Source organism: Arvicanthis niloticus, chromosome 4 (genome assembly GCF_011762505.2).
Source record: "Arvicanthis niloticus isolate mArvNil1 chromosome 4, mArvNil1.pat.X, whole genome shotgun sequence".
NCBI classification, from domain to species: domain Eukaryota; kingdom Metazoa; phylum Chordata; class Mammalia; order Rodentia; family Muridae; genus Arvicanthis; species Arvicanthis niloticus.
This window is the reverse complement of record NC_047661.1, coordinates 74906732-74925875: the sequence shown is the minus strand read 5'-3', so window position 1 is coordinate 74925875 and position 19144 is coordinate 74906732. Positions and strand designations below refer to the sequence as shown.

Here is a 19144-nt window from a genome sequence, read left to right as displayed (position 1 = left end):
CTCTAGTTCTAGAGGACTCAACACTCTCTTCTGGCCTCTGCCAGGATTGATATGCATGTAGGAAGCCAACACACTTTCAGGTAAAACATCCAGACACTTAAGATAAAAATACATAAATCCAGCAGTAATAATAAAAGTCTGCCTAGTGCCAAAAAGTGAAATCTTTTTCCTTCTTCATATTTATTAAGATCCACTAAATATCCAGAAGAATTGCTTTTAATTGCTATACTGGTTAGTTTCTGTCAATCTGACACAAACCTAGACATATCTGAGAAGAGGGAATCTCAACTGAGACAATGTCTCTATCAGATTGGCCTGTGGGCAAACCAGTGTAATTTTTATTTATTTTATTTTATTTTTTTTTTTTGATTAATGATTGATGAGGAAGGTCCATCTCACTACCTCCCCTGGGCAGGTAGTCCTAAAGACATCCATCCAATGGGAAGGAAAAGACATGGTGGCAGAATAGCTGAGAGCACATATTTTGTTCCACAAACAAGAGGCAAAGAACACACTAGGGATAGTGTGAATCTTTTTCTTTCTTTCTCTTTCTCTTTTTTTTTTTCCAAGACAGGGTTTCTCTGTGTAGCCCTGGCTGTCCTGGAACTCACTCTGTAGACCAGGCTGGCCTCGAACTCAGAAATCCGCCTGCCTTTGCCTCCCAAGTGCTATGATTAAAGGTGTGCGCCACCACTGCCTGGTAGTATGAACCTTTTAAAACCTCAGAGAAAGCCCCAGTCTCCTCCAACAAGGCCACATCTAACACTTCGCAGAAAGTTCTACCAATTGGGGAGCAAGTACTCAAACATACAACCCTATGGTGAACACTCTCATTCAACCACCATATCATCTTAGGCTATATAAAGTTTGAGGCAGGCCTGGATTACATGAGACCCTACCCAACCATCACCATTTATACATACAAAACCTCTACTTCCTGCTACCTAAAAAAGGAATCAACAGATACTGCAGCATGACATGAGTAGAACATTATTAAATTATACCTTCTAACATCTATGTCCTTCTGTAGCCCTCTACAACAGTGACTTAGGACAAGAATACACACGCTGCTCATGTGGGTACATGTACATGTGAGTGGTGCACATACAGGTAGAGGGCCAAGATTAATGTCAGAAATCCTTCTCTATCACTCTACTGCTTTATTCAATTAGACAGGATTTCTCAATCAAATTCACAGGTAGCAGATAAAATTATTCTCCATGCTAGCTTGTTCTCCTGCCTCCACTTTCCAAGACTGGAAGCAGGCTGCTGTGCCCACTCAGAATTTATGTGTGATTTGGGGATCTGAACTGTTATTATCCTTAGATTTGCAACACCAAGGTCTTAAACACTGAGCAATCTTCCCAGTGAAAGGACTCAAAGGGGGATTCTCACTCAAGTCTCAGGACGGCGCCCACCCAAAAAACTCACAAGAGACCAACTTGATGTAAACACATGAGGCAGTGTAATATCAGAGCTCTGGGCCAGTCCATATCTCCATATCTCACATAGGGGATAGAGGGACTGACCTCGAGGTTCTAAGAATTAGGACTTATATAGTCAAGGGGTGGGGGAATTGGGAGATTTTTACGTGGGTACACACGATTGGTTGTTTTACATCAGTAGACTGTACCAGTCTAAGTTAGTATAGTATCTAGTTAATTGCAGTTTCTTGGACCTTGAGAAGACCTCAAGGGGAGGGGGAAAGGGTCTGGAGGAACACCAGATGGCCTATTACTCATTTGGACATATCTCTGTTCTTCTAAGGATGTCCTTGTATACTTTTTATCTATGTGTCTGGCCAAGTCCTTGGGAGGCTCAACAGGCCTTCGTCCTTGGTCTTATAACTCTATATTTTCTGTAACTAATTAACTGGGCCCAAACCTGCTGACAGGCATTTTTAACTATTTAGGTTAGGAAAAGGAATCACAGGGCCCTGTTATTTTATTAGTTTGGGCCTATTTCAAAATTTTCTTTCACCAGTATGCCATTTTTCTTAAGCCATGAATAAACATATGACTGGCTAAGAAAGGTCTTTTTAAATTTTCTGTGTCCACTTCTCTGAGGTACTATCTCTAAAAGTAATAAAATGCCTGAAACCATCTTATGATGTAAGAAAACATAGTTTTAGGATGAAGCATATTCCTTAGGACAATCAACAAAAATATTATAAGCCAGAAGTATAAACATACAATAACCTTTCTGGTACTATGGATTGAACCCAAAGCATAGGAGACAAGCATCCTACCAAGTTACATTCCCAGCAGGTGATTTGAAAATAGTTTTGTCATTTAGTTACTTGTTAGGGTGATAGGTGTCCATGCCACAGCCAGAATGTGGAGGTCACAGGACTGTTCACAGCAGTCAGTTCTCTCCTTCAGCAATTAGTTTTGGTATCAAAGTCAGATCATCATGCTTGGCAGAAGTGCTGTTACCCATTGAGCCAGCCAACCAGTCCTCCACCCCACTGATCAGAAGTGTCTAAAAAAATCAAAAATCTTACCTCAAAAATTTACTGTTCACTTCTCCTTCATCATCAAAATCCAGCCTAGGGAAAGGCAACAAAAAATATTCTAAGTCTATTGATAATATAGAATCATAAGACAGTAAAACATATTAACAAAAGATGCCTATGTACTCACCTAAATAGAAGGAAAAGAAGTGGGCAGAAGCAAAACAAAAACGTGTCTATAATACATGTTTTTCATAGTTCGTAACTGGGCAAAAAAGTTAGGCAATAAAAGAGCCAGCGTGGCACATGCTTATATATAACCCCACCATCCAGAGACTGATGAGGACAGAGCTCAAGGCTACCCTCTGATACATAATGAATTCTAGGTTAGCCTTAGCTACATAATTAGAACCTGTTTCAAGAAACAAAATGAAGAAGTGAGGGAGCAGCAGCAGTAGCAGCAAAACTGATCCCCCCTCCACCAGGGATTTGCATACACTAGGCAAGTACTATAACCAGGAAGAGACACAAAGATAAATAGCTCCAAGGGTCTAAGAATGTAGCTCTGCTGAAGAAAGCATGAAGCCCTAGTTCAGTCTCCAGTACAGCATAGAACTGTACATGGTGGTGCAAACCTACACAGCTGTAACCCTGTCACACGGGAAGTGGCAACAGGATAATCAGGAGATCAAGGTCAACCTTGATTATACCACTGAGTTCAAGGTTAGGCTGAGCTACTTGAGACCCTGCCTGAAAAAAAAAAAAGAAAATTCCTGAAATCTATTTTTCATTTTTATGGTCTAATCTAAGCCTTGTTATCAATTTTCTGAAACATCTTTCAAAGCAATATTACATAGAGGAAAGAAGACACAAAAAGTTGTTAGTCTAAAAATAAAATATACACTATATTCAAGTCACTGTGCTAAGTGGCCAGCCTTGGTGGCACATACCTTTAGCTCAAAGTACTCATCAAGTAGAAGCAAAAGGATGGTAAATCCAAGGCCAGCTTAAGCTACATAGCCAAATCCTGTCAAAGAGAGAAGAAAGCAAGAAAGCAAGATCACATGCCACACAAAATACTGTGGGACATGTGGTAAAAATAAAACATACCTTCAGGGAGCTTTTTAGCTCAAACAATTGCAAATATAAAACAAAAGGCCAGAGAGATAGCTCAGCAGATTAAAAAACTAGCCACCAAGCCTACAGGCATAAATTGGATCTCTGGGACCCAAACAGTGAAGAAAGATTTCCCACAATTTGTTTTCTAACCTACACAAACACAGAGAGTGAATAAATAAACAAACAAACAAACGTTAATATCTATAATAAGTGAGAATGTGGTTGGATTTGGTTTTTTGAGACAGGGTCTTTCTACATAGCTCTGACTGTCCAGGAAACCACTATGTACACCCAGCTGCCCTCGAACTCACTGCCTTTGTCTCTCAGGTGCTGACATTAAAGATATGTGCCACCACACTCAGATGTAGTGGCACTGATTGTCGTCCTGAAACACAGGAAGCAAAGGCAGAAGAATCATGAATGGGGCCAGCTTTGTGTACATACTAAATTACCAACATGGCTACACAGGACTGTCTCAAACTAGGTGTGGTGGTCACATGTTTTTGTTTCCAAGCATTTGGGAAGTGGAACCAAGAACAGAAGTGCAGGCCACCTGAGTCTACAAGAAAGCTATGTCAAAATAACAAAATTCAAATTAAATAGACTTTGTTACAAAACAAAAAAGCAAACACTTTTTAAAATGTGTTTTTAATATTGAAGAGAGCATCTTTTATGATTTTTAAAAAGATTTAATTTTATTATGTGTCTGTATGGGGATATATGCACATGTGAGTACAGGTACCCAGAGTCTGGAAAAAGAGTGTTAGATCCCCTAGAATTAGATCACAGATGGTTGTGAGTCACCATAATGGGTGCTAGGAACTGAATTCAGGTTCTCTGGAATAGTGTGTACCCTTTGGGCTCAGAGATTAAGAGGGTTGGCTGCTATTCCAGCAGTATGTTTGCATGCATGCCTGCAAGCCAGAAGAGGACACCATATCGTATTACAAATGGTCATGAGCCACCATGTGGTTGCTCTTTTTTGGGTTTAATATTTGTGTGTGCTTTAGTGTGTGTGCATACAGATACCACACTCATGTCAGAGGACAATTTGGTAGAGTTAGTTTTCTTCTTCTAGCTGTCTGTGGGTTCTGGGGACCAACCAAAGGGAACTAGGCTCACAATGAGCCACCTCACAGGCCCTAAAGCAGCTGCTCTCAACCTGTGAGTCACCACCCTTTGGGAGTTGCATATCTGATATCCTACATTACTACAATTCATAACAGTAGCAAAATTACAGTTATTAAGTTGAAATAATTTTATGGTTGGAGTCACCTCAACATGAGGAACTATGTTAAAGGGTTACAGCATTAAGATTGAAAATCACTGCCCTAAAGCAAACTTCTCTTAAAAACTTTTCCCAATCTTTACCATTCAAAAGCAGTGCTTCTATACACTTAAAAAATATATTTTGCGGGGTGGCAGGGCGGTGGTGGCACACCTCTTTAATCCCAGCACTTGGGAGGCAGAGGCAGGCAGATTTCTGAGTTCGAGGCCAGCCTGGTCTACAGAGTGAGTTCCAGGACAGCCAGGGCTACACAGAGAAACGCTGTCTTGAAAAACCCAAAAAATAAAATAAAATTAGTTACTTTGTTTTTAGTTTTGAGATAGAGTATCAGTATGTAACTCAGGATGGCCTCAGTCTCCATCCTGACTCAGCTCTAGGACTTAGTATCACTTTTGTAGTATTCTGTCTTGTATATTTACATATAAATATAATGACTACCAAAACTTTGGGAACTTTTGCTATCTATCTTTAAGGCCTATTACACACTTAATATACATACATTCAAATTTGGTACTTCAATAAATACTTTTGAAATTAAATGAACTGTGCATTCCAAGTCAAAGAAAGTATTAAAAATTTTTTTAAAAAATTAACAAAATGATTTTGAAAATGCAGACACAGAGAGCTTAAAGAAAGCCAACAGTTTTTTTTTTGTTTTTTTTTTAAACAACAGTGAAATCCTTCCTTGCCATAGTCCCTTTACCTTCCAGAAAATTCTGGTTTTGTTTTAAAAACAAAAAAACAAAAATAGGCTTATCAATAAAGATATTGTAAAACAATTTTTAACCTGTGTAGAAACTTTTATGTGAGATATATGAAAATGATGTAAGTAATAAAAGCCAGCACTCTATGTGAAATACAGGTACTGTGAGTGAAGTCAGATGAGAGTAGAGTGATAAATAATAGGTGTGACCATTTCATATTTTCTTTTTGATTTTTAAGATTTATTCATTTATTTATGTATATGAATACACTGTAGCTGTCTTCAGACACACCAGAAGACGGCATCTGATTCTATTACAGATGGTTGTGAGCCACCATGTGGGTGCTGGGAATTGAACTCAGGATCTCTGGAAGAGCAGTCAGTGCTTTTAACCACTGAGCCATCTCTCCAGTCCTCATTTTTTTTCTTTACAGCTATATTTATACTTAAATTATACAAAAAAAAAAATTTTGTTGTTGTTGTTGTTTTTCAACAGGGTTTCTCTGTGTAGCCCTGGCTGTCCTGGAACTCAGAAATCCGCCTGCCTCTGCCTCCCAAGTGATTAAAGGCATGCGCCACCACTGCCCGGCTCAAAAAAAATTTTAAAGAAATTTACTTAAAATATTGAGCCTGCATAAGGAATAATCCAGGGACTAGAGTTAGTTATATGACAGCAGTGTAGTAAGTAATCAATTAAAGTGTAGTCAGGAATAAACAAGAACCAACAGCAACTAACTCAATCAAGTTGATGGTAGGAGAGAAACACGGATGATATATATTCAAACTTACCCTGACCGTCGCTTAATAGCCCTCTGTACAGCTCCTCCACCTTGAATCCCAGGTCCAGGGTTTCCAGAAGCAATGCTGGGACCAAGTGATGGTACATCTGATGTCATTTCTGTCAGAAAAGAATATCGTCAATATCCTCAACGATCAATGTCATAATGCTGGCTAAAAGAAATACTCACACCAGGGGTCATCAAGAACCCTTGCTGCCAACTCTGATGACCTTAATTCAATACTTAAAACCCACATCGTAGAGAGAACTGACTGGTAAATCAGCCTATGACCTTCACACATGCACTGAGATCCCACAGCCTTGTTCACAAGTAAATAAATATAACTTAAATAGTAAAGAAAGAAAGAAAGAAAGAAAGAAAGAGAGAGAGAGAGAGAGAAAGAGAGAAAGAGAGAAAGAGAGAAAGAGAGAAAGAAAGAAAGAAAGAGTTCAAGCCAAGCCTGTGGCAAACATCTGTGATTCCACTACTTGGAAGATTGGAGAGAGGAAAATCAGGAGTTCAAAGTCAGCAATAGTGGTGTATGCCTTTAATCCCAGCAGGAGCCAAAAGCAGGCAGATCTCAGAGTTCAAGGCCAGTCTGGTGTACAGGTGGAGTTCCAGGACAGCCAGAATTACACAGAGAAACCCTGTCTCAAAAAATACAAAACAAAACAAAGAGTTCAAAAGTCGTCTTACTATACAAAGTGGATTTGGAGCCACCCCAGGCCACATGAAATTAAATTTAAAAAACCCATAAAACCCAAGTGTGGCTTTAATTCTAGTACTTGGGGGACAAAGAGAGGCAGATCCCTGAGTTCCAGGTTAGCCTGGTCTTTAGATCAAATTCCAGGACAGTCAGAGGGCTATACAGAGAAGCCCTGTCTTGAAGAAAGAAAGAAAGAAAGAAAGAAAGAAAGAAAGAAGAGGAGAGGAGAGGAGAGGAGAGGAGAGGAGAGGAGAGGAGAGGAGAGGAGAGGAGAGGAGAGGAGAGGAGAGGAGAGGAGAGGAGAGGAGAGGAGAGGAGAGGAGAGGAGAGGAGGAGAGAGGAGGAGAGAGAGAAGAAAAAAATGTTTAAGCTATGGCTTAATCATATATTAGAAAAATTACACATTCAGAACAGGTAATTTTAAATACAAGGTTTTAATTTTTAAAAAATCACTGGTCTCAACAGAATGGTGTGGGGGGGAGTATCAGCTAATAGATGCCATCATTAAGACAATGCAGATGTTAGAACTATCTAACAAAAGTTTTGCAAGTAGGCCTGATAAAAATTCTTCAGCAAGCAATTAAAAGAACATTTGAAACAAATGTTAAATAGTCTTAGCAAATAAAAGACATAGAATATGGAAAAAAAATGAAAAGTTCTGGAATAAACACCTTAAGTGAGCCAGGCATGATGGCACATCCCTATGTTTACACTAGAGAGACAGGCAAAGGGACTCCATGTTTGAGGTCAACCTACGCTCTCTAGCTAATTTGAAGCCAGCACAGCAAGACCATCTCAACAAGACGAGGAAGCCAAGTGTAGATGGGAGGGGAGAAAGTAGGAACTGTATATATGTGTATAGAAATACGTGTAATTCAAATAAAAATGTCATATGGTCTTATCAATAGATCTAGGACATCAATAAAAATGAGCCAGAGCACCAGAGACACAAACAACAAACAATCAAACAAAAACTAATCTGAAATAAGAGAAAACAAATTGGGAGCAAAAACAAACAGAAGAAATCCTACCAGAACTTCAGATACCACTGGGCTACTGCGAAAAGATCTAACATTTTGTCATAGAAGTCACAGAAAGAGATGAGAAAGAAAGCAGGGCTAAGAAGTTAGGGGGGAAACTTCTAATTTTGACAACAACTATAAACCTACAGAATCAAGAAGTTGCAAAAATTCCAAAAAAGGATACAAAAAAACCATTTAGCACACATTTTAATTAAACTCCTAAAACTCAGGTTTTGAGGGCTAGAAAGAGAAAGATGGCTCAGAAGATGTGGGAGCTTGCTGCCAAGCCTGAGCAGGAGCCTGATCACCTGAGTCAGATACCCATGACCTACACAGTGGAAAGACAGAAGCCCCTCAGGCAAGCTGTCCTCTGATCTCTATACCTTCATCAAGATGAGCAATCTCTCTCTCTCTCTCTCTCTCTCTCTCTCTCTCTCTCTCTCTCTCTCTCTCTCTGTCTGTCTCAAAAAAAAAAAAAAAATGTAAAGAAAATTTAAAAAGAGCCAATGACAGGAGCTTCAAATTAGTCCAAAACTAGCCTTTGCCAACAGGTAAACTGGAGTTAGAGAGACATCTCAGACAGCAGTGTTTACCGTAAAAGCCTAAGGACCTGAGTTCAGATACCCAGCACTGATGTAAAAGCTGGGAGGTAAAAGCAAGTAGACAAGCCCGCCACCTTGGTAAGCTCAAGGCCAATGAGAGACTCTGTCTCAAATGACAAGGTGAACTACTCTAAGGAACAATATTTAAGGTTGTCCTCTGATGTGTGTGCATACACATAAGAACTCACATAAACAAATTTGTAAATCATTTTAAAGGTAAAATGACATCATTCAAAACTGTTATTCCTTCCTGATCCAAAGCTAATAAAACTAGATACTAAGCTAACAACACTACATCCAGTTAGTTATTATTCTTTCTAATGTTAGATATATCCTGAGTCCTAGGCCACCTCGAGCAACTCTTGACTGATTACAAACCTAAACCAAGTAATATTAGTATTTCCATCCAAGTGTGGAGCTTCTTGTCTATAATTGTAGCACTCAGGAAGACAGCTACTAATTCTAGGCCAACCTGGGCTACAGTGTGAGACTGTCTCATAAATATACAAGCAAGTTTGTACCAAAGCCCTATTGGCGTGGAGGGAAGGACAGTTTGGTGATGGGCTTTGAATACCCCAGTTCTTCGGTAAGCCCACCTGTCCTCTAAGATGTCTATTTAAGGATGTGACTTTTTCCTTTTCTTTTCTTCTTTGTATCTCCTTCCTCCTGACAATACTGAGATTTCCAGCTTGCCTGCCCTGCCTTTTCTTACTGATTCTAGTAAACTATCCCTTCTAAGCACATTTTAAAAAATGATTTATTTTTATTGTGGTGGGAGGTAGTGGGGGGTATATGTGCACATGTGACTGCAGCTGCCTGCTGATGCCAAAAGAGAGCATTGCACAGCCAGCTGTGAGCCACCTGATGTGGGCACTTGAAACCAAGCTCAGGTTAAGAGTAACACAGGCTCTTAACCACTTAGCCATCTCTCTAGCCTCTTGAGTCTTTTATCCATGAGATCAAGAACTTGCAGCCAGGTGGTGGTGGCAAATGCCTTTAATCCCAGCACTTGGGAGGCAGAGGCAGGCGGATTTCTGAGTTCGAGGCCAGCCTGGTCTACAAAGTGAGTTCCAGGACAGCCAGGACTACCCAGAGAAACCCTGTCTCGAAAAAAACCCAAAAAAACCAAAAAAAAAAAAAAAAAAAAAAAAAAAAAAAGAACTTGCTAAAGGGACCCACCTTGTGTCACAGCATGGGGCTCAGGGTATGACTCAGCCAATACAATACTTGCCTAGAATGCAAGAGGCCCTGGTGTATTGATGCACCCCTATAACTCCAGCACTCAGAGCTGGGAGGTCAAAGTCATCCTCAGTTATATAAAACTCTGCCTCAAAAAAAAAAAAAAGAGAGAGAGAGAAAGAAAGAAAGATCATATACACATTAATCAAAGGAAAGTCGGGTTGCAACAGGCTTAGAGGCTATGCTGGATGGCTTCATGTCAACTGGACAAAGCTGGAGTCACTGGGAAGAGGGACATCATCAACTGAGAAAATGTTCCACTAGACTGGTGTGCAGGCAAGCCTGTGGTACATTTTCTTAGTGATTGATGTGGCAGGGCGCAGTTCACCATAGGTAGTGCCCTCCCTGGGCTGGAGGTCCTGTGTGCTATAAGAAAGCAGGGGAGCAAGTCATGGGAGACAAGTCAGTAAGCTGCACCCCTTAGTGGTTCCTGCCTGAGTTCCCACCTGGACTTCCTTAAGTGATGAACTATGATGTGGAAGTATAAGCTGAAATAAATCCTTCCTCCCCAAGCTGTTTGGTCACATATAGTGTTTTTATCGAAGCACCAGAAACCCTAAATAAGACAAAAGTTACTACTGCAAAGACTAATGTGAGCCCTTGCTTTACTAAAAGTAAGATGAAAGGCTGGCATCTCTGCCTTCATTTTGGTTGTCTATCTCCTTTACTTCTGCTGAAGACACAAAGCTAGGTCACTGTCTTTAATCTGTCTTCTTGAGTCATCTTGGATTACAGAAAAAACAAGATAAAGAACTGAAACTATGCCTAGGCTACTCACTCGCCCACCTGTGAAGAAAAGGCTACACCCAGAAGGCACTATCTTCTAGGAGCCACAATGGTCCTACCACCCAGCAAGGATTTAATTCATCCACCTAGCAGGACCTGAGACAATGAGACCCTGTGTCCAGGACTGGCTAAACCTCTAGCCTGCTGCCCTAACTGTCCTATTTAAACCTAAAGCTAAAGTCAATATAGTTAAGAGGACTTAGGGGTCACAGGACCCTTCTATCTGTTTCTATGCCAATGTGACCACAATGAGTTTCATCATTAGTCGTCAATTAATTGGGTTAGGTGACTGAGCCTAGCCAAGGGACATTGGGAGAGCCTAGCCAAGGGACATTGGGAGATCAAGCTTTTTTCCCTAAAATTGTGGTTACAGGAATTGTTATATATACAAATAAATCAGATCAAACAGCAAATAAGGGCTAGAGAGATGGCTCAGCGTTTAAGAGCACTGACTGCTCTTCCAGAGGTCCTAAGTTCAATTCCCAGCAACCACATGGTGGCTTACAACCATCTATATTGGGATCTGATGCCCTTTTCTGGTGTGTCTGAAGAAAGCAGGCATGCAGATTTCTGAGTTTGAGGCCAGCCTGGTCTACAGAGTGAGTTCCAGGACAGCCAGGGCTACACAGAGAAACCCTGTCTCCAAAAACCTTAAAAAAGAAAGAAAGAAAGAAAGAAAGGAAGGAAGGAGCGAGCAAGCAAGCAACAGTGTACCCATATAAATAAAAATAAATAAATCTTTAAAAAAAAAAAACAGCAAATAAAATTTACCTACACCGTACGACATTACAGAGTGAGAATCCTCCACCAATCACGGCACTGCACACATACTAAACAAGACTGGGCAAAATGTGTTGTAAAATCTGTTACAACTAAAAGAAAAAAATTGTATCTGGAGATTTGAACAGCCCTCTCTTAACAACTAAAGAACAATTAGAGGGCTGGAGAGGTGGCTCAGCAATTAAGAGCACTGACTGCTCTTCCAGAGGTCCTGAGTTCAATTCTCAGCAACCACATGGTGGCTCACAACCATCTGTAATGGGATCTGATGTCCATTTCTGGTGTATCTGAAGTCAGTGACAGTGTACTCATATACATAAAATAAATAAACCTTAAAAAAAAAGGAATTAACAGGTTTATTTTAAAAAAAGAAAATCTGTTTTTAAAAAAATGGAAGAAAACATCATCACTAGAATCGTTTAATACCTAAAGAAACATCCCACCCAAAACAAAGACATTCTTTTGGAGAATGTGTCCCTGAAATATGCTAAGACACAGACAAAATGAGGATCCATAAAACAAACTTTAAAAAGTCTAGAGCCAGGTGGGGTGGCACACACCTTTAATCCCAGCACTAAGGAGGCAGAGTTCAACTCCCCTGGTCTACAAAGCAAGTTCCAGGACAGTCAACACAACTACAACAACCAAAAGGAAAAAAAGAAAGACAGAAAAGGATAGGAAAATCTCTACAAACATGAAAAAAAAAAACAACCCACAGTTAATGAGTCAAAGTCTCAAAAGAAAACTGTCACAAGCTTAACTAAATGCAGGTGAAGCACAAGTACTGTTCTTCCAGAGTTCTTCAAGGCACCATGTTGGGCTGCTCATAAACACAGGTAACTCTTGCTCTAGAGGATCCTACATCCTTGTCTGTTCTCTAAGGGCACTGCACTCCAAGCACATACACAGATATGCACAAATACATAAAACAAAAATATACTACAGAGCTGACATGGTGGCTCAGAGTCAAAAGTACCAGCCATGCAAATCTGATGACTGTTCCACCCTAGAACCCAGGTAGGAGAAGACTGACTGACTCACAGAAGCTGTCCTTCATACATTCCAGCACATCACACACACACACACACACACAGAGGGAGAGAGACAGACAGACAGACATAATAAACAAAAATGTAAATACAAAAATATAGCAAAATTTCCAGGAAACAACTAAACTCTACTTGGTAAGCAGTTTACAACACTACGCTCTATCACAGAAAACAAAAGCAGCAAAGCAAAGGGCTAGAGAGATGGCTCACCAGCCAAGAGTGCTTCCTGCCCTTCCAAAAGCCCAAAGTTCTGTCTCTAGCACATGGCAGATAACTCACAGTCAACTGAAACTCTAGTTCTAGAGGGTTCCAAGAGCACCTACATATATTCACACAGACACACAGACATACACGCCATGCACATACACGCCATCCATACATACACACACACAAATCTTAAAAAACAAAACCAAATCAATCATTAAGCTTTTACTTCAAGAGCCTAGAACAACAACAACAACCAAAAAAAGCCCAAAGCAAACAAACAAAAGGAAAGAAATAAAAAAGAACAGAAGTCAATGAATTTCAAGGTGGAAAACAATAAAAACCAGTGAAACAAAAAGCTTGTTCTTTGGACAGATCAATAAGAGTAAGGAAAGCCCAATTATAACTGACTAAATACAAAAATAAATATAACAGTCAGGCAGTGGTTGACACCGCACGCCTTTAATCCTGGCACTGGGGAGGTAGAGAAAGGTGGATCTCTTGAGTTCAAGGCCAGCCTTGTCTACAAAGTAATTTTTAGAATAGCCAGGGTAACACAGAGAAACCCTGTCTGGAAAAACAAACAAAAAAATAGATATAATAGTGCTATAACTATACCCCAGAAAGAAATATCCAGGTCCAAATTATTTTACTATGAATTTAATCAAACATGTAAAAAATTAACACCAACTCCACATAGTCTCTTCCAGAAAGTATTTGGATGGGATATCCTCCCCTGGCCTCATTTTACTGATGAATCTAGTATTAGTCTGATATCAAAATAAAACAGTAAAAAATATACAAAGTTACAAACCAATATTCTTCCTGAAAACAGATACTAAAATACAAAAGATTACCAAATAGAATTTAGTCATATACAAGTCAGTTATAGTGGCACACATATAAAATCCCAGACTTGGTTAATAGAGGTAGAAGGATGAGGGGAAGCCAGACTCGGTGAACAAACTGAAGAGTAATCTGTGAAGACAGCTGGTGCTCACCACTGTCTTCCACACTTGCATATACACGCACATACACACACACACATTTATACACATACGAGCACACACACACACACACTCATAAAAGGATTCAGAAGAGCTTTGTCAGCTCTCTTTAGCCTGGCCATATGGGTAACAGCTTTGTCAATTTCCCACGGGTCTGTGGCCTTGGAGATCTCAATATGGCCACATGCATGTCAACAATGCACATTTACTCAGGACTTCTTCTGTTCCCTATACTTGGAAGCTCAATCTGTAACTCCAGCACCAGGGAACCTAAGACCTCTCTGACTTCCAAGGGTACCTGTACCTGTTCTCTCTCTCTCTCTCACACACACACACACACACACACACACACACACACACACACACAATTAAAAATAAATTTAAGTCTTTAAAAAACAAAATTACTAGGTTTGGTGATGAATACCTTTAATATCCGCACATGGGAGGCAGAAGCAGGCTAATTTAAGTTCTAGACCAGCCTGGTCCATATAGCAAGATCCAGGATAGCTAAGAGCCTACATAGTAAGACCCTGTCTCAAAAAGACACACCAAAGTTGATTTAACTATTTGTCTACACACATATACATATATGTGTCTACATATTTGAACTTGAGGTTTACTGATATCAACCCACATGGAAAAAAATGGAAAATACTAACTCCCCCTTCACAGAAAATGATAAAACTAAATATACATGAAAAGAGCAGTGAACTGAGGGAATCTTCTGATAGAATTTACTTGCTTTGTCAATAGTGTAGGCCTGTAATTCCAGCCCTGAGGAGACAGGTAGGAGAATCACAGGAAGTTCACATAAAAATTTAGGGCAGCTAAGCTACACTCGGTCTCAAAGGAAAAAACAAACAAACAAAAAACAGGTGTAGGCCACCACCGTATCCAGATTAGAAACCTCCCGTGGTTGGAGGGATGTGAGGTTTGCAATGTACTGGGGATTAGATTTAGGATCTTGTGCCTGACACACAAGGGTTCTTCTAACTAAGCTGTATCCCTGATCCATTTTTTATTATTATTATTATTTTTTTTTTTTTTTTTTTAAGACAGGACTTCACCCTAGTTCTGGCTGACCTGGAACCCATGTAGCTAGGTATTTGCCTGGCATACATGAAGCTCCAATCTTGATCCCAATAACCCTGAAGTGGTGGCACCTAACTATAATCCCACCACTACAAAGGTATATATAAGCAATAGGGTCTGGAAGTTCAAGCACTACCTTAGGATAGTAAGATTAAGGCCAGCATGATATTTGAGAGCTTGTCTCACGAAAAACTTATTTGGTCATCCAACAACAGTAAAACTGAAAAGGAAAAATTTAAAGTTAAAACTTAATTTTGTTTTTGGAGTAAGGGTTTCTGTTTTAACAGCCCTGGCTGTCCTGGACTCGATTTGTAGACCAAGCTGGCCTAAAACTCACAGAGATCTGCTTGCCTTTGCCTCCCAAGTGCTGGGATTAATGGTGTGTGCCACCATGCCTGGAAGGAAGATGTTAAGTTTTAAAAATAATTTTGGGATAAATAGAAGAGACTTTATGATACAAGAATAAGAACTACAGAGATATCTCAGGACTTAAGAGAACTGACTATTCTTGCATAGACCCAGGTTCAAATCCCAGCACCAACATGGTGGTTCACAAACATCTATAACTCCAGTTCCCGGGGACTTAAAGTCCTCCTCTTCTGACCTCTGCAGGCTTCTAAACCCATGTGGTATACAGACATACACTCAAGATACACATATACACATAAAGCAAATAAATATTTTAAAAATAAATAAAATGAAAGCATTATCATTTTTGTTTTTATTTGTTTCTGTTTTGAGACAGGGTCTCTCTCACTGTATAGTTTTGTCTGGCCTCAGAATTCACAGATCTTTGCTGGCACAGAAGCCCTCTTCAGACAGTGCTGTTTTATTTACAATGTACTCACTCCAACATCTACCTACTGAAGTCGTCATGGAAAATAGGACAGCATTCCTAAAAATAGATGGATTTATCAAGGCATGGTAGGTCATACCTATAAACCTAGTACTAGAAAAGCTGAGGCAGTCTCATGTAGCCCAGAAGTTGGCCTTGAACTCACTACCCAGCTGAGGTTCTCATATCCATCTCTTAAACACTCAGAAGGGATAGAGAGCTTAAGTCCAGCCTGAACCACATACCCAGAGTCTGTCAAAACAGCAAATCAAGCAATTCAATTCAGGTTATACAAGCAGGGCCTACCACTTGAGGGTGGGGTTATTGGCTCAAACTCAGCTGAGTTCAAGCCCTACACTTTCAAAGGGGTGTAAAAGCATTCTTTTATTATTACAATACCTGAATGAAATCAGTTATATAGCTGATAAAACACTAGATAGCTAATGGAAACATTTTTCAAGATTGTTTATAATATTGTAACATCAGAGAACTATTCTGTCTTTTATTTTAAATGACTGTATGTGTTTGTTTTGCCTATGTGTATATATGCAACACATGCATGCTTGGTGCCAACAGAGGGCAGAAGGTGGCATTAGAGCTACTGGAATTATAGCTGTGAGTAGCACCATGTATGTGCTGGGAACCAAACCTGATTCCTCTTCAAGAGCAGCCAGTGCTGGCTTCCTAATGGCAGAGCCACTCTCCAGCCCCAGTTTTTGTTTACTAATGCATGGCCACCATTCTCAACATAAGTCTTTACTTCTTTCTTAACTTTTAGGAAAATAGAAGATTTAAAAAATTGGTACCACAAGTCTACTGCATAGTACAACAACTGAAGTTTCTTTCCAAAAATGTTATCCACTGAGTATGTAGCTCAGTTGGTAGAATGCTTGCTAAGCATGTACCAACCCCCAGGGTCCACCCACAGCACACTGTAAGACAGGCATGATTGTGACTGTAAGATCATTAGCAGTTGGCTCAGAAATTCAACATCAGGGCTGGGGAGATGGCTCAGACGTTAAAAGCACTAACTGCTCTTCTAGAGGTCCTGAGTTCAAGTCCCAGGAAGGAACTACATGGTGGCTCACAACCATCTGTAATGGGATCTGATGCCCTCTTCTGGTGTCTCTGAAAATAGCTACAGTGTACTCATATGCATAAAATAAATTTTAAAAAGAAAAAAAAATTTCAAGGTCATCCTCCGTGACATAGTGAGTTCCAACCTAGGCTAGTCTAAATGAGACTTGCCTCAAAAACAAAAGTGTATTGCATTTTAACTGCTGAGTTAGTGATGTGGGGGACTGGAGAGATGGCTCAGTGGTTAAGACAGCTTGCTGTTCCTAGACAGCACATGAGCTCAGCCCTGACAACCCACATTAGATGGCTCACAACCTCCTGTAATTACAGCTACAAGAGAATCAATGCCCTCTTCTGGCCTCCAAGGGCACCTGCAGTCACATGAACAAACCTACACACAGTAATTATGGTCTTTTGAATGAGAACGGTCCCCACAGGCTCCTATATTTTAATTCTTTTTTTTAAATTATTTATTTTATGTACATGAGTACACGTTCACTGTCTTCAGACACACCAGAAGAGGGCATTGGATCCCATTACAGATGGTTGTGAGCCACCATGTGGTTGCTGGGAATTGAACTCAGGACTTCAGGAAGAACAGTCATCGTTCTTAACTACTGAGCCATCTCTCCAAGCCCCTATATTTGAATTCTTGGTCCACAGTTGGTTATTGTCTTGGGAAGAATTAGGAGGTATAGCTTTGTTGGGAGTAGCCTGCTGCCATGGTTCCAGCCACGGATGATCACAGATTCACCTCTGGAAAACTCAAGTCTAATAAATTGATGCTTCTCTAAGTTGCCATGGTCATGGTGTCTTTTCATGGCCACAGAAAAGTAACTACAACACCAATGCACATAATTTAATTAAAATCTTAAAAAAAAAAAAAAAAAAGTAGGGCTGGAGATATGACCAGCAATTAAGAACATTGGCTAATTAATAATAAAGGACTTGGTAGCTCAATCAATAAAGATTTGCCAATCAAGCAATAAAGTCCTGAGTTAATCTCCAAAACCCACATAAAAAGACAAGGCATGGTAACATTTACTTGTTATTTCCAGCATAGTAAAGCTGAAACCCAGATCCTTGGGCCCACTAACCAGAAGCTTATCCTCCTTGGCACACTCCAGGCCAGTAACAGATCCTGTCTCAAAAAACTGAGGTGGGGCCGGGCACTGGTGGCGCATGCCTTTAATCCCAGCACTTGGGAGGCAGAGGCAGGTGGATTTCTGAGTTCGAGGCCAGCCTGGTCTACAGAGTGAGTTCCAGGATAGCCAGGGCTACTCAGAGAAACCCTGTCTCAAAAAAAAAAAAAAAAAAAAAAAAAAAAAAAAAAAAAAAAAAAAAAAAAACTGAGGTGGGGTATGGAATGAAGAGATGACTCAGTGGTTAAGAGCACTTGCTACACAACCTTGAGACCTGAGTTTGGATCCCAGAACCCACAGAACAAGTCTGACATAATCCTGCATCCACCAGAAATCCCTGCACTCTGAGGGTCTAAGACAGGAAGACTGCTAGGGCTTGCTGACTGTCAGCCTAGCAAAACACACAAGCCTCAGGTTCAGGGAGAGACCTGGCTTCAAAGAAATGGGGCAGAGTGACACAATAAGATGCCCACATTTAAGAAGAAATCTTGCCTCAAAGGAATAAGGCAGAAAATTACAGAGGTAGACATCTAATACCTTCTGGCCTGTGCACAAGTGCACTTTGAACATAGTACATTTCTCATTGTATATCCCTCCAGTCACAAATCTAATTTTCCAAAATTCAACAGTCCAAAATATATTCTGTTTGACACAAAAGGGTAAGGGGAGGAAAGCAACAACAAAAAGACAATATTTTATGACTTGATTATCATCTATGTACTGAACATGGGGTCAATAAATTAGAAGAGATGGAAGAGTTTTCAATAGGGAAAAAATAAATCTTGAGCTAGGAAAAGGAAAGAAAAGGAAGGAAAGAGAGATGATAAAGAAAGCAGTGGATCAGTCTCACTGGGTGTGTAGTTCTATGCTCATACCTATAATCCCAGTACAAAGGTTGAGGCAAGGATGGCTACACAGGGGTGTCAGCTACAGCAGAAACCACTGGGTTCGATGTCATCACAAACAGCAGACTAGAATTTAAGAAGACTTCAATTCGCAAAGGTTTGCTAAGAATCTACTCCTCACCTTTTTAGTTTTTTGTTTGGTTTGGTTTGGCTTTTAGTTTTGAAACAAGGTCTCACTATGTAGCACAGAACTGACTTTGCAGACCAGGACAGCCATGAATTAAGATATCCCCCTGCTTCTGCAAAGATTCTCCCTCTGTTCGATAAGTACCTATGATGACTTTGCTCCAGGAGCCATGCAAGTTACACAAGGGGTTGAACATACCCTTGTACTACAAAAGCAGTTTTATTTCTAGA

The 19144-nt window shown here is 40.1% G+C and overlaps 1 protein-coding gene across 4 annotated transcripts in view; it reads right to left on the bottom strand.

Annotated features, from left to right (window-relative positions):
* The window catches only part of Arnt (aryl hydrocarbon receptor nuclear translocator), a 65066-nt gene that overhangs the window by 43282 nt on the left and 2640 nt on the right, over positions 1–19144 (bottom strand). For all 4 annotated transcript variants that reach the window (XM_034500873.2, XM_034500876.2, XM_034500874.2 and 1 more), the window contains exons 2-3: positions 6352–6460; positions 2504–2548 (exon numbers count right to left, since the gene is read on the bottom strand). In XM_034500873.2, coding sequence (XP_034356764.1) covers positions 2504–2548; positions 6352–6460 — 154 coding nt within the window. The remainder of the gene's footprint in view (positions 1–2503; positions 2549–6351; positions 6461–19144) is intronic.